The sequence below is a fragment of the Acipenser ruthenus genome, chromosome 6, assembly GCF_902713425.1.
Source record: "Acipenser ruthenus chromosome 6, fAciRut3.2 maternal haplotype, whole genome shotgun sequence".
Taxonomy (NCBI): Eukaryota; Metazoa; Chordata; class Actinopteri; order Acipenseriformes; family Acipenseridae; genus Acipenser; species Acipenser ruthenus.
The window spans coordinates 71,427,473-71,444,636 of NC_081194.1; the positions used below are offsets into that span (position 1 = coordinate 71,427,473).

Here is a 17,164-nt window from a genome sequence, read left to right on the forward strand (position 1 = left end):
AGTACTGCAATTGTTCCACGACTGAGGAACATGATGTGATCTGGAACAGTGCAATTCAGCCAGTTATTCTGTTGTTTTTAATAACAAGCTAGATTCCAAAATGATATCCAACAAAATAAATAAATAAATAAATAAATACAGAAAAATGATTATTAAACATTACATCTCTCAACATGTGTCCTGTAAGAAGAGTATTTAAAAAACATTTGTAAATATACAGTTTATAACATGTCCTGTGTATTGCTTTATAAAACATATTTATAAATGATGTGTTGTGGGAGTGGAGGTTGCATGGGGAGTTATATGATCTGTGACCCCACTGTTGGAAATCAAAGCAACACCACAGGTTTCCACATTCATCAAGTCTCTGTGTGTGCATGTGTCACAACCTCCTATCAAACAGAACTGTTTCTATAAAAGAAAAGAAAATGCAATACTTCTACTGTATCAGCTCTCGTGTATCACTTCCCCTGTATCAACTCTCCTGTGTCGCTTCCCCTGTATCAACTCTCCTGTGTCGCTTCCCCTGTATCAACTCTCCTGTGTCGCTTCCCCTGTATCACCTCTCCTGTATTGCTTCCCCTGTATCAACTCTCCTGTATCGCTTCCCCTGTATCAACTCTCCTGTATCACCTCCCCTGTATCGTTCCCCTGTATCAACTCTCCTGTGTCGCTTCCCCTGTATCAACTCTCCTGTATCGCTTCCCCTGTATCACCTCCCCTGTATCGTTCCCCTGTATCAACTCTCCTGTGTCGCTTCCCCTGTATCAACTCTCCTGTATCGTTCCCCTGTATCAACTCTCCTGTGTCGCTTCCCCTGTATCAACTCTCCTGTATCATTCCCCTGTATCAACTCTCCTGTATCGCTTCCCCTGTATCACCTCCCCTGTATCGTTCCCCTGTATCAACTCTCCTGTGTCGCTTCCCCTGTATCAACTCTCCTGTATCGTTCCCCTGTATCAACTCTCCTGTGTCGCTTCCCCTGTATCAACTCTCCTGTATCGCTTCCCCTGTGTCGCTTCCCCTGTATCAACTCTCCTGTGTCGCTTCCCCTGTATCAACTCTCCTGTATCATTCCCCTGTATCAACTCTCCTGTATCGCTTCCCCTGTATCAACTCTCCTGTATCAACTCTCCTGTATCGCTTCCCCTGTATCAACTCTCCTGAATCGCTTCCCCTGTATCAACTCTCCTGAATCGCTTCCCCTGTATCAACTCTCATGTATCACTGCCCCTGTATCAACTCTCCTGTATCGCTTCCCCTGTATCAACTCTCCTGTATCAACTCTCCTGTATCAACTCTCCTGTATCACTTCCCCTGTATCAACTCTCATGTATCACTTCCCCTGTATCAACTCTCCTGTATCGCTTCCCCTGTATCAACTCTCCTGAATCACTTCCCCTGTATCAACTCTCCTGTATCGCTTCCCCTGTATCAACTCTCCTGTGTCGCTTCCCCTGTATCAACTCTCCTGTATCGCTTCCCCTGTATCACCTCCCCTGTATCGTTCCCCTGTATCAACTCTCCTGTGTCGCTTCCCCTGTATCAACTCTCCTGTATCGTTCCCCTGTATCAACTCTCCTGTGTCGCTTCCCCTGTATCAACTCTCCTGTATCGCTTCCCCTGTATCAACTCTCCTGAATCGCTTCCCCTGTATCAACTCTCCTGAATCGCTTCCCCTGTATCAACTCTCATGTATCACTGCCCCTGTATCAACTCTCCTGTATCGCTTCCCCTGTATCAACTCTCCTGTATCACCTCCCCTGTATCAACTCTCCTGTATCACTTCCCCTGTATCAACTCTCATGTATCACTTCCCCTGTATCAACTCTCCTGTATCGCTTCCCCTGTATCAACTCTCCTGAATCACTTCCCCTGTATCAACTCTCCTGAATCGCTTCCCCTGTATCAACTCTCCTGAATCGCTTCCCCTGTATCAACTCTCATGTATCACTGCCCCTGTATCAACTCTCCTGTATCGCTTCCCCTGTATCAACTCTCCTGTATCGCTTCCCCTGTATCAACTCTCCTGTATCGCTTCCCCTGTATCAACTCTCCTGTATCACTTCCCCTGTATCAACTCTCCTGTATCGCTTCCCCTGTATCAACTCTCCTGAATCACTTCCCCTGTATCAACTCTCCTGTATCGCTTCCCCTGTATCAACTCTCCTGTATCGCTTCCCCTGTATCAACTCTCATGTATCACCTCCCCTGTACCGTTCCCCTGTATCAACTCTCCTGTATCACTTCCCCTGTATCAACTCTCATGTATCACTTTCCCTGTATCAACTCTCCTGAATCACTTCCCCTGTATCAACTCTCCTGTATCACTTCCCCTGTATCAACTCTCCTGAATCGCTTCCCCTGTATCAACTCTCCTGTATCACTTCCCCTGTATCAACTCTCCTGTATCGCTTCCCCTGTATCAACTCTCCTGTATCGCTTCCCCTGTATCAACTCTCCTGAATCACTTCCCCTGTATCAACTCTCCTGTATCGCTTCCCCTGTATCAACTCTCCTGTATCGCTTCCCCTGTATCAACTCTCATGTATCACCTCCCCTGTACCGTTCCCCTGTATCAACTCTCCTGAATCACTTCCCCTGTATCAACTCTCCTGTATCACTTCCCCTGTATCAACTCTCCTGTATCGCTTCCCCTGTATCAACTCTCCTGTATCGCTTCCCCTGTATCAACTCTCATGTATCACCTCCCCTGTACCGTTCCCCTGTATCAACTCTCCTGTATCACTTCCCCTGTATCAACTCTCATGTATCACTTCCCCTGTATCAACTCTCCTGAATCACTTCCCCTGTATCAACTCTCATGTATCACTTCCCCTGTATCAACTCTCCTGTATCGCTTCCCCTGTATCAACTCTCCTGTATCGCTTCCCCTGTATCAACTCTCCTGTATCGCTTCCCCTGTATCAACTCTCCTGAATCACTTCCCCTGTATCAACTCTCCTGTATCGCTTCCCCTGTATCAACTCTCCTGAATCACTTCCCCTGTATCAACTCTCCTGTATTGCTTCCCCTGTATCAACTCTCCTGTATCGCTTCCCCTGTATCAACTCTCCTGTATCACCTCCCCTGTATCAACTCTCCTGTATCAACTCTCCTGTATCGCTTCCCCTGTATCAACTCTCCTGTATCACCTCCCCTGTATCAACTCTCCTGTATCAACTCTCCTGTATCGCTTCCCCTGTATCAACTCTCCTGAATCACTTCCCCTGTATCAACTCTCCTGTATCGCTTCCCCTGTATCAACTCTCCTGTATCGCTTCCCCTGTATCAACTCTCCTGTATCGCTTCCCCTGTATCAACTCTCCTGTATCAACTCTCCTGTATCAACTCTCCTGTGTCGCTTCCCCTGTATCAACTCTCCTGTATCGCTTCCCCTGTATCAACTCTCCTGTATCGCTTCCCCTGTATCAACTCTCCTGTATCACCTCCCCTGTATCGTTCCCCTGTATCAACTCTCCTGTGTCGCTTCCCCTGTATCAACTCTCCTGTATCGCTTCCCCTGTATCACCTCCCATGTATCGTTCCCCTGTATCAACTCTCCTGTGTCGCTTCCCCTGTATCAACTCTCCTGTATCGCTTCCCCTGTATCAACTCTCCTGAATCACTTCCCCTGTATCAACTCTCCTGTATCGCTTCCCCTGTATCAACTCTCCTGTGTCGCTTCCCCTGTATCAACTCTCCTGTATCGCTTCCCCTGTATCACCTCCCCTGTATCGTTCCCCTGTATCAACTCTCCTGTGTCGCTTCCCCTGTATCAACTCTCCTGTATCGTTCCCCTGTATCAACTCTCCTGTGTCGCTTCCCCTGTATCAACTCTCCTGTATCGCTTCCCCTGTATCAACTCTCCTGTGTCGCTTCCCCTGTATCACCTCTCCTGTATTGCTTCCCCTGTATCAACTCTCCTGTATCGCTTCCCCTGTATCAACTCTCCTGTATCGCTTCCCCTGTATCAACTCTCCTGAATCACTTCCCCTGTATCAACTCTCCTGAATCACTTCCCCTGTATCAACTCTCCTGTATCGCTTCCCCTGTATCAACTCTCCTGTATCGCTTCCCCTGTATCAACTCTCCTGTATCGCTTCCCCTGTATCAACTCTCCTGTATCGCTTCCCCTGTATCAACTCTCCTGTATCACCTCCCCTGTATCAACTCTCCTGTATCAACTCTCCTGTATCGCTTCCCCTGTATCAACTCTCCTGTATCACCTCCCCTGTATCAACTCTCCTGTATCAACTCTCCTGTATCAACTCTCCTGTATCGCTTCCCCTGTATCAACTCTCCTGAATCACTTCCCCTGTATCAACTCTCCTGTATCGCTTCCCCTGTATCAACTCTCCTGTATCGCTTCCCCTGTATCAACTCTCCTGTATCAACTCTCCTGTATCAACTCTCCTGTATCAACTCTCCTGTGTCGCTTCCCCTGTATCAACTCTCCTGTATCGCTTCCCCTGTATCAACTCTCCTGTATCGCTTCCCCTGTATCAACTCTCCTGAATCGCTTCCCCTGTATCAACTCTCCTGTATCAACTCTCCTGTATCGCTTCCCCTGTATCAACTCTCCTGTATCGCTTCCCCTGTATCAACTCTCCTGAATCACTTCCCCTATTTCAGCTCTTCTGTATCACCTTTCCTCTATCATGTGGAACCTGAGGTTACATCCCATCCAGCATGCTGGACATTTAAATAGATAGTCAAATTTCACTACATATTTTTGATTGCAAGATTTTACAATAGGATGTGCATGTATTATATTTTGTACAGTATGTTTCATGAACTCTACATTACGAATCTATGCCAAACAGATATGTCCTTCAAGGTATTTAGTTTGGCATTCATTTATTTTGCAGGTTGTACACAACATTGATTTTGATAAAATTGCTCTGCTTTGTTAATACAAATTCACATCTTTTATTTAAGAGATTTCTGAAGTTTAGTATGGATAGTGGTTATCTAAACTATATAAATGTATACTTTACATGCAGTTTATAACATGAAGGTATTTGCATAAAAAAAACAGTACAAAAAGGGATTATGCTCAAACAAAATTTTTTTAACTAATAATAAAAAAAATGTAAAACCTGAGAAACCACTTATACTGAACAAAATGAAACCACCCCTCTCACAGCGTGTTAGGAAGGCTACTGTCTTTCTTTTTTCATGCACCTACCTTGACTTCCTGACTGGTGAACACCTCCACATCCACAACACAGGCAATCAAAGTGGAGATATCACAATCCATGCTCAGTGCAGGCATTCTTTTTTCAACTTACAGAAACTGCTATGTAGCTTTTAAAAAAAAAAAAAAACACACACAGCTTTTATTTATCACAACCTTCTATGCTCTAGAACGCCTTCCCTAAATTCGAACAGTGTTTGGATGCTGTTACTAAAGTGCACTGATATTACCACTTGTACTGTGTGAAGCCTGAATCCCTACAACTGTCTGATCTCTGAAGTTGTTAGCTCTATCCCTGCTCTGTTCAAAGCAAGCAGTCTCACAACAGAGCAGCAGCAGCACTGGAGCCCCCCCCCCCCACCTCCATCTCCCATCCCCCCACCTCCCACCTCCCACCTCCCTTGCCCCTCCCTCTCTCTCTGTGCAATGACATCACTGCCAGGCTGACATCAGCAAGATCTAGTTTTTAAGGCTTATTTTCTAACTGGAGGGGATTCAGTTGAACATGATTATGTGCCAAATCTGACTTCAAACCAATTAATTCAGGCAGCATTTGTTACGGAATTGAGTCTTAGCCTCAGCTTTTGCTGGAGTGCTTTAGCTAGGGGGTGAAAAAAAAATACTTTTGTTTTTATTCTGTACAATATACATAAAGACTTCAGCTTTAGGGGAATGTATAATTTACATTCACAATCTTTGAGGGCCAAGTAAGGAATATCTTTTCACTCAGTCAAGAAATGGCAGGGTTAAAAAACGTATTACAATGCAAAACCAGTGACAGGTTATTCGTTTTTCATTTGTGATAAGGATGTATGAAAGAAAAATTACATTTGTAAGAAACAATTTGTTTAAAGCTTAGTGACAGTAAAAAAGAAAATGGATATAACATATAATCTGTTCATGTTTTATGTGAATAAGCCATTTAAAACAATGTCCTTCCCTTTGATGTTTTTTAATTTTATCAATTTGCATAATATGCTGGAAATTACCAGGACTCTATATAGAATGAGGCTGAGAGATAACAACATAACTGTACAACATTTTCAGTAAAAAAAAAAAAGTAAACCAACTTTGACATGAATAAGAACTGACTCCCCTCCTAGGATGTCAAAAAACACAAAGGCACTCACACGCAAAACAATCACAGCTTCCACTCAGGTCACTCAGTCAAGAGAAACAAGGTTTCAAAATAGATTACCATGCAACGCAAATGACTGTGTGAAAGAAAAAGTCAATAAGAGTTGACTGTCATCCTGGAATGTCAAAATAACTACTGTACAGTTCTGAAAAACAATAGCTCCCCTTCAGATAATGAGAAATCCATTATAACTCTATAATCTACAGTAGTACTATATTACAATTAAACAATTTCTATAACACAAAAGATAACTTCTAATCAACACATTTGTGATTATACTATAGGTCTCTTTTTAGTATTACTATAGGCTACATTTTGCAACTGAGTTTTTCAAGTTCTGGATGAAATATCCATTGAAAACAAAGTTTGAAACTCTCTTGCGAAGCAGTTCATACTAGAACAATCGCAGTATTCTAAAACAGTGGTGAGTCTTAATATCCCTACCTGCCAGAAATGCCTAAAAAAATGGGCAGCCTCTTTCAATTGTATTTAGAAGGGATAAACAGCAGAATACTTAATAAACAGTGAAAATGCAGGAGTACTGAAAGCCACCAGATTAAAATAGACCCTTTGCTGTGTAATCATGCAACCTCATGCTCCCGTAAATCACTCACAAACTGGTGTTTGTGTTTAATATTATTAAAAAAAAAAAAAAAAACCCCACACATTTGGTTTTGTGACATTAACATCTTGATACATATGGTTGGTTCCACTTTTCTCCACCTTGCCGGTTCTGGCACAAACCAGAACGCATCTGCTCTTGTGTAATTTACTGATAATGCTATCAATAGAGAGAATAGTGCCCATACTAGCAAAGAACCAAAAAACGGACACGTCTGTAATAGACTTTCATATGCTATTCTGGGGGAATTATAAAACTACCTCATATCAACAGCACAAGATTAGTTTGCTGCACTACCCCTACAGATTATTGAATGTCATAGTTTTAAATTACATACAGCATCAGTGTTACAATTTCATATTCCAGTCCATATTTATAAAATATGTAGTTAGGAGAACATAAATGATTTTGATCAGGAAACATACGTACTGTAGTGCAGTGCTAGATTTGTAGTAAATACAGACAAACACACTAGGTAATTTAGAACTAAATATATGTTTCATGAATAATCATTTTGTCTATATATATATTTTTTATAAATATATTAAAATTTTAATCATGTAAAACACAAATAATTACTGTTCAATTTGCAAGGATGCCTGTCCTTTCTGCCCTTAAAAGAGGTGCAGATAACCAGAATCGCGGTCTTTTAAATATTGAAAGTGAGTATTGTGAAAAGCCATGTCACTGACGGCATTCCAAAGTCATAGTCTTATAACATACTTTATGGGTAATGCACTGCCTTACTATTTCTTAAATGGCTGCAGTGAGTGGAAGCTGCAGAGTGTGATCTTACATCTGAATATGATTAATGAGCTGTCTGATGAAAGGCCCTGCTGACGTCAAACACCCCTGCAGCATGTGGAAACCATGTAGGCATTTATTAACCAGAGCAGAAACTGTATGGTATCTGCAGTATTCAAAGGGTATTGTAATTCTTATATATATTCTTTGCAAATAACTTTGTTAATGCATCCGTTAGGGTTGATATTAAAATGATAAAAGTAGGGAAATGTGATGTTAGGGTTTTTAACCCTAGCTCTGCATTCCCTCCCACCCCCTTACATGCAGTGGAAGGGGCAAGTCAACACACGCAACCACAGACAGCCATTATCAGTTAAGACGAACAGCATAACCAAAATTTAAAAATCCCTATAACTCGGGAACAGATTCATATTTTTTCACCAAACCAGAAAAAGGCACTATTCTGGGCCAGTCCCCTTGTACCCTAAAATTGTCAAACAAAAATTCCAAACCATTTTGGAGCTGGAGACTGACAAAAACAAACAAAAAAAAACAAACAGCAAAAAACACAGAATTAAAAAAAAAAAAAATCACTTTCTGGATCTCGGAATCCGCATATCTGAGCAGAACGAAATGGAACACATCAAGAGGTCTAACCAAAGGGACCACACATCCAAATTTGACGGGGTCAAAGTTATTAAAGTACAGAAATTGGGGTTTAATATTAAACTGCCTACTCAACCCTACCTATCGTGGCTCTACCACGCCACTATAAATATATACACACACACACATACATATATATATATATATATATATATATATATATATACACACAGTGCTTCCTCGCTATAAGGCTCTCAATTATAACGCACCTCGGATATAACGCTCCTACAGCATGTCCCCCAATTCCCTATACTAGTGATTCGTGCAATATTTCTACAGTAAATACAATACCGGTGTTGTTCAAACTGTAAACAACTTTTCAGTTTAACTTCCATTTCAGTCTTTCCCTTTTGATACAATATCTGAAGAAAAGCTGTGCAGGCACTTTATAACACAGACATCTTATTTAGCATTTGTTTTATAACTAAATAAATATTAGGCCTATCATGTGGTCATCTTTCCTAATGTACGGAATTTACTTTTTTTGCTGTGAGAGGAGCTGCGGCTTTCTCCGGGAGACGAGACGCTTCAGCCCTGCTCTGGCAGCTGAACCTGGGGAGAGCCCATACCCCCTTCCCCTCGCCCGACCCGCTCTCCTTCTCACACTTGGTTTGCTTGTCTGTCGCTTCGAACTGAAACCCCGACCGCCGTTTAGCCAGGCTATTTAGTTTAAAAACTGCCAATTAAAATGATCCACGAGTGGGAATGTTACATAGAGTTGATTACGAGTAGGAATGTTATATAGAGTTGATTACGAGTAGGAATGTTATATAGAGTTGATTACGAGTAGGAATGTTATATAGAGTTGATTACATGGTGCTTTATGCATGGTTAATTCACAGAAAGTTACATTTTTGCTTCACTATATGTGCATTATAGAGGGAGTTATTTTATTTTGTATTTTAGTGAGATGTGTGTTATGTGTCCTGCGGCGCCCCCCACCCCCTCCCCCGTTTATAACGCTCTTCGGTTATAACCATATTGTGTGTCCCCCGAGACCCGCGTTATAGCGAGGGAGCACTGTGTGTGTGTGTGTGTGTGTGTGTGTGTGTGTGTGTGTGTGTGTAAAAAGGTATTTATAAAAAGGTTAATAGCCCCTGCTACAATATGATGTGATATTGCTTTGAAAAAGATTTAATGTATCACCCACATTTTTTTATTTGCTGTAAGTAGGTAATTTGCACAAAAATAGTAATATTTATAGTTTGAAAAAAACATTTAACATTTACCATTTGCACAGAGATAAAATGCATCAATTCGAATGCTTTTGATTGGTACAAAGTTGAAGCATTTACACAATGATTTACTAAGAACTGACTGCATCCAGCAGTTTGCAGCACCTGCAGCATCGGTACCAGTAAATAAAACGTAATGATATATCACGTGTATTACAGCAGGTGCCTTTTACAAGGCCCATATTAACATTGTGAGTTATTTCTGTTTTGAAACACTGTCAGTTTTATTTTTACATTTTAGGAGTTGAGATTTATTGCTAAGCTTTTTACTTTGAAACTTTTTAAGATGGTGTAAAGACACAACAAACTGGGTATGGCAAAAGGGAGGATGGATTTATTTAATGATCAGGAAAGGAAAGAGTTTGAAAATAGCAGCAACAAACCCGAAATATAAATGAGGGGAACTCCCACACAGTGTTTTTGTAATACTAATAGCATTTTATATGCAACACATACAAAGCTGTTATCAATAAGGAAACAACCTTTAAAAATAGGAGCTACTAACCTTGGTAGAACTATTGGTACTACACTGCTACTACTGTATACTGCACTTACCAGAAGTCCATACATTTTGTAAATGTTAAAAAATAATATAAAGCAATGGTTGCTCTTTAGAGGATTGACGCACAGTGACAGAAATAAACAGTGTTTTATTGTTGAGAATGTGTGTACCAAGTATGGAAACCAGTATCTCAAATAGAGGAGTTTTAAAAAGAGAGATGATATTTGGATGTGTGTTATGTACAATCTTGCATAAGAATCATGTAACAAGTTTAGCTCATAATCCAGGGAAGTAAAATAAGTATTTACTAATCTTCATCTGCTAAGAACTCCTATTTTAAGGAGACTTGCCAATTGATCCATCACCTGCTTATTTGTAAGGCATAGCTACAGGTAACTATGCATTGTGTAAAAGAATATGCTCATCTAAAAGCACAGGATAATATCTGATAATATATAGGAACTCTGTTTCGTTTTTTTTACTCTGTTTTGGTTTACTGGTAATTATCCCATGTGTTACACTGAAGCACTGAGAGCTGCATTTACCCTGCAAACTGTCTATATGTAAGCAGTCGTTGCAGGCTGATTTATCATCATAACCAACTGAAAGAAACCTGTGGATTGCAAAACAAGATGATTTGAAAACAAGTTAGATAACATTTTCAATGTACTAATTCTCTGAGTACCATTGCAAGGCAGCTGGTCTGCTCAATTGATTAAACAGGGCCCTTTGCGTATGTCTGATTGTAATGACAGGTACAATGCCAAGGAGGGACACAAGTGCAGATTTCGATGTCAACAAGTCCAAAAGCTGGACTTCATGTTCACAAGGCCTCAAGAGCTTTCTAAGGGGCCGTTTAAAAACTGTTCTACTAAGCAATTCTTATTAAGTGAAAACTGCTGAGAAGTAGCCCTGAAAAGCTTATTTGACTTAAGAATAGCACATGGATTAGCTAGAGGTTCAGAGCTCTCTTCATAAGACTCAGTATGAGATTTTATCCATGTGATACCATTTTACAACCATTCAAGTTTTTAGGTTACTCAAAAAATATTGTAGCAAGTTGCTTCATCTATAGTTCATACATAAGGTAATAATAATAAAAAACTGTAGCTATTAGTAAAGAAAATGATGCAAAAACATACCCCTTGGCAAAAAAAGCACTCATCCACCTGCCCCACTGAAGCTGCACTTTAGTTTGAGTGGAGGGTGAGTAAGAGTGACGTCTCTAAATCTGTTTCCAGATTTTAAAAAATGACCTCCCTGAGATATGGAGATCTTTTTCTTGGCAGATCACGTAGTAGCCGTCTCTCCAATAGAGATAATATTGTCTGATATGGAAAGAACTGTGAGGAAGGGATTCAGATTCTGAAACCTTTGGATACTCAGACATACAGTTAAACCATAGATGATCCATAACTTCTCAAACACTCAATCATTCTAAGGTAACATATGAATTCCAGTCTCTTTGACTTACCTTTTACCTTAACTACAGATACAGCAGGGCTGTCTGTTTTGCTAATGGAATATGAGGCTTGGCAGTCCAGTGGTTAAAGAAAAGGGCTTGATACCAGGAGGTTCCTTGTTCAAATCCCGGCTCAGTCACTGACTCACTGTGTGTGACCCTGAGCAAGTCACTTAACCTCCTTGTGCTCTGTCCTTTGGATGAGACGTAAAACCGAGGTCCTATTATAAGTGACTCTGCAGCAGTAGCTGTTTATGCACAGTTCACCCCCTAGTCTCTGTAAGTCGCTTTGGATAAAAGCATCTGCTAAATTGCTAATTAATAATAAAGATGACTTGCATAGAAGGAACACTTGTTCATGGTGAACCACCCGAAGCTCCATGAATACCTACTTCCCATAAAAAATCACCACTAAATAAAGTAGTGCTGGGTTCAACGGTTCGTTCGCTGGCCAGGAATTCGAAGGTAGTAATATATATATATATATATATATATATATATATATATATATATATATATATATATATATATATATATATATATGAACTATTATAATTCATCTAATCCAGTTTATTTCTTCAGTTACAGGCAGTCTAGCTGGGGCTGGTCTAGTTTGGCCCTTCCCCCACAACCTGTGTCTGAGCTAAAGGATACATAGTAAGAATAGCAAAAGAAAGTAATAAATTATGACAAGCCATATCCAGCAATGAGGGTCTCATCTCTGATCCATGGGTAATGCAAGCTGAGACCCAAGGACTGTTCCCCTACATAGAGAAGCTCAATACAAAGAGTCAAGAGTGCACCTCTATCAGATGACAGAGAAAGCTATAGCTTGTGCGATAAATGGAAGCAGTCCAAATCTTTAACTCTTGTTAAAAAGGGCTGCATCTTATCTTCCATCTACTATGAGAATATGTGTTAGATTAAGCAAAAACATTATAACGGCTAGCGAGATCTTTCTTTCTGTACATTCATGCCTCAGTTGTTTTACAATCGTGCAGGAAAGTTGGAATCTGATGGTTTGCTGCAGGGCAAATAGTTGGGGGAAAAAACAAACAAACAAAAAAACACATTTACTGGTTTCATGTAGGTTAATCTAAAACCTAAATGGTTAATATATTATTTATTTCTTAGCAGACACCCTTATCCAGGGCGACTTACAACTGTTACAAGACATCACATAATTTTTACATACAATTACATTATTTCTACACATTATTTTTACATACAATTACCCATTTATACAGTTGGGTTTTTACTGGAGCAATCTAGGTAAAGTAACTTGCTCAAGGGTACAGCAGCACTGTCGCCCACCTGAGATTGAACCTACGACCCTCCGGCCAAGAGTCCAGAGCCCTAACCACTACTCCACACTGCTGCCCTATAAAGAAGTGCTGGGACAGATAAATAAATCCAGAATGATTGGAGATTAACAGTTTGTTTCCTGTTTTACCCCACATAGGTCCCTTGCTTACAAATGATCTTGGTGTCCCTGAGTATATCTTCTCGTCTCTTCTTGAAACGTATGCAAAATATTTTAAATGAGCAATGTACCAATGGTGTCAGTCATGGCAGAAACCCTTTACAACAATTATTATTGTCATTTGTTTATTTAGCAGACACCTTTATCCAAGGCGACTTACAGAGACTAGGGTGTGTGAACTATGCATCAGCTGCAGAGTCACTTACAATTACGTCTCACCCGAAAGACGGAGCACAATGAGGTTAAGTGACTTGCTCAAGGTCACACAATGAGTCAGTGGCTGAGGTGGGATTTGAACCGGGGACCTCCTGGTTACAAGCCCTTTTCTTTAACCACTGGACCACACAGCCTCCTATCCAGTAGAACAATCATAACTTTTAAAATGAAATGTGTGCATTCTATTGATGATGTGTTTTTTTTCATAAAATAAATTACACCAAGACTTGAAGATTAGCTTTTGTAGAAGATATAAAAACATAACAGCAGTGTGAAGTAGTAGTTAGGGCTCTGGACTCTTGACCGGAGCGTCGTGGGTTCAATCCCAGGTGGGGGACAGTGCTGCTGTACCCTTGAGTTAGATACTTTACCAAGATTGCTCCAGTAAAAACCCAACTGTATAAATGGGTAATTGTATGTAAAAATAATGTGATATCTTGAAAGTCACCCTGGATAAGGGTGTCTGCTAATAAATAATAATAATAATAATAATAATAATAATAATAATAATAATAATAATAATAATAATAATAATAATAACTTGCTCAGCGACACAGCTTATTGCTGGTAAACATACTGTACTGTTCCTTAAACTATGAGTGCTGAAAATGATTTTCTTTTTTTATCTAGTCAAATTAATTTATGTTTTGCATCCCTGAGCTAAAACACACAGTTCCTTGTAGAAGATGTAGCAGGAGAATGGTATTTCTGCTCAAAGGGTGACAGATGGAGAAATGGCTTATCCTGCACTCCTTCTTTCACAACTTGATCCACTGGGAAGTCTAGGCTAATTGATCGCCAGCCATCCATACACACTCAGCGTTACTGTGGAAAGCCAATCTATCATGCTAAAGTGATGCAAATTCAATTGGCCAATGGTATAATCAGGTGAGTTCACAGTGTTACATTTGATATTGATACAAGGCACATCAATGGCAAGGCGTTTTCTTCTTCTTCCGAGCATCTCGTACACTGAGCAGATTTGATTGAATAATGGATCCGCTTACATTTGTAGTTCGTTGAGTTAAATGCACCAAGCAATTCTATTTTGTGGATGAAATTTATATTAATATGGGGAACTACGGCTTTAAAAGGGCAGAAATTACAACAACAAAAAAAATCCAGTAAATCTTAACTAATTCTAATACATATTACCAATACATTGTAGGTTTCACATGGGCTATGTGCCTACAGTGTTGCTGGTTAGCTGTTATATTTATTTTCACCTAGTGTAGCTGCATGAACTGTTCCCAGTCACCAGCTCGGTGCTTTAGACTAGGCCCAGCTCTAGTTTAGATCAAGACCATACTGCAGAGACTATGGGTCCTATTTAGCAAAATATGTGCGCAGCCGCTGTCGCTAGGGCAAAAATGACTGCGTTTACGAAGCGCTGCGATAGCGCACAAAAACGTGATTTAAAGGTCTCATGCGTGGGCTAACAGACATCAAATAGCGAATCATGCACCCAGCCAATCAAAGCATAGTGGGGGGGAGTAAGGTTACAACCAGTAAGGATTCAACATTCCCTTTAAGACAGGGGTGTCAAACTCAGTTCCTGGAGGGCCGCAGTGTCTTCTGGCTTTTGTTCCACCCGAGCTCTCAATTACTTCATTGGTCTAATTATTTGATTAACTGGACACATTTAACCGCTTCTCTTCAGGCCTCAAAATGTTTCATAGGTATTGTACCTTGAATCAAGGGCATTTTTAAAACCATCAACTGTAAAAGACCTTGAAAAATATTAAATATGTCAATTGCATTAAATAGTTAGATCAATTATGTTAATTGAGAGCTTAAGTTGGAATAAAACCAGAAGACCCTGTGGCCCTCGAGGACTGGAGTTTGACACCCCTGCTTTAAGAGGACCTGTGTGTCTGTGATAGCGAACGGAGGGAATTTTGAAACCAATAAGACACAAGCGCCTCAAGCTAGGCTTTTTTTTTTCAGCAGTCTGGGGGGGGGGGGGACAGTGAATACTTACAAAATAAAAAAAAGTAATCTATAAGCAAAATTAAGTTACATAAATATTTCTTTCTGTTTCACTTGCTGAGTGAGCGAGCGAGCGAGCAATGGAGTCTGGGTCAGGGTTGGTGGCGAAAATTTTGGAATCAGGAGTTTTCCTTAAGTTAGGCATGTATAACTCACCTTTGAACCATGAGCACCGTTGCTGCCTTTATTATAAATGCTTTCCTGTTAAAAATATACTGATGGTATGCATTTGCGTCTTATACAACAATAACAAAGTCCGCATTTTTTTATTGGTCCGCATGCGTACCTGTGAACCCCTGTCTAAAAGGCTTTGTCTGACCTGCCTGGCACTTGCAGCATCTGCAACTTCCAACATTGGGGCTTCAAGTTCAGCATCTGCTTTCTTCAAACCCTGTAATCTTTCTCTGCAAGTTCAACGTCCATTACGGGAGCTATGTTATGTAAAACACAACAACCTAGGATGATATTGCTGACCTTCTGAGGAGTGCACTGTTGTTCCCCCAGAGACATCCAAACATCGGAATCACGTTTTGAGGATTCCAAATGTTCGCTCAATTACAGTACAAGCACATTTAAAGGTATGATTATACCTTCGGCAGGGGTCGTGGGGTTGAGCAGCAGTCTCAGTAGCCACTGCTTCAGTGGATACCCGTTGTCCCCTATCAACCAGCTTCTCTGTCATACCGCTGAAACGCAGCTGCCACCTGCGAATTAACGAGGATAAACTAGTCATGAGCGGAGCAACGATAGTTTGCATACACATTTGTGATGTAGTTGTTAGCATCACAGATCACACACTACTTGCACGTTGACAGAATAGGTCCCCTTACGATTTACGTAGAAGTACCTATTCTGTGTTGGTGCGTGTACTGCAGTGCTACAAGCAAATAGTGTGCTCTCCGCATGTCTCCTTCCAGGTCAGCCTGAAGCTGTTGGCAGATGTCAGTGATTGTCTGTAGAGGTGAAATTGCTGCATACATTGTTTGTCAGACAGGCTCAGAAAAGACAGATGACTTTTAAATATTTGGGGACGTCTTCTCCTCCAGTCTTTGTCTGGCCACGTAGAAATTATTATTATTATTATTATTATTATTATTATTATTATTATTATTATTATTATTATTATTATTATTAATTTCTTAGCAGACGCCCTTATCCAGGGGGACTTACAACTGATACAAAATCACATTACAAAGAATCACATTAATCCAGTGCGCACTCCATATTTCTTTTATTTCTCTTTTTTCTCTCTCTTTTCTTTGCCTGCTTCCCTGGTAGTTTCACTGGTATTTACAGTCGACCATGTAATCTGCGCACAGTTTCGACCTGATTTTAACATGTCTACTGAAAACGCAAACGCTAACACTGTTGATGGTTTGCTAAATCGTTCCATTTGTATTTAAATGAGGACACTGCCCAAGTTCAGCCCATGTCAAGCGCTGATGCTAACTTGCCAAGTGGGCAAGAAAACACATGTTGCTAAATCACATATGTGGGCAAAGTCTGTTTGCCCACACGTGTGCCTGATTCTGGTGCGCTAACTGTCCGCAAAAGTGTTTTGCGATTGCCTTAGGGGTTTGCGAACGTTGCTAAATAGGGTCCTATGAGCTTAAAGCATTATATTTCTTCTAGACAGTTCCAGACAAGAAAGACAGAGTGAATCGACTGGCTGTCATTGTAATGACTTATTTAAACTCACATTTTATTTTAGTTACCATTTCCCAGATAATAAAGCCGAGTGGCAGCTATGTGCTAAATGTTTCAATTTCTTTGTCTAGAGACACTGCAAAATCTTCTCAAGGTCAATAAAAACTTGAAACTTTATGGCAAGAGTGCCAGCCATCCCTCAAGCGCTTGGTGGAATGTGAGGGGAAGTGCTTCTTTCAGTTTTTTGGCACAAGCAGGTC

General features: G+C 40.5%; 1 protein-coding gene across 2 annotated transcripts in view; it reads right to left on the minus strand.

The window, feature by feature from the left end:
- LOC117410436 (calcipressin-2-like) overlaps positions 1 to 17,164 on the minus strand; it is a 72,422-nt gene that overhangs the window by 32,806 nt on the left and 22,452 nt on the right. Inside the window, exon 1 of one of the 2 annotated variants that reach the window (XM_034016983.3) lies at positions 5,192 to 5,524. The exons of the other annotated variant lie outside the window; for it this stretch is intronic. Within the exon in view, the coding sequence (XP_033872874.1) occupies positions 5,192 to 5,278 (87 nt within the window). The 5' untranslated portion in view covers positions 5,279 to 5,524. Of the gene's footprint in view, positions 1 to 5,191; positions 5,525 to 17,164 lie in introns of those variants that run through there. 2 annotated transcript variants of the gene reach the window in all.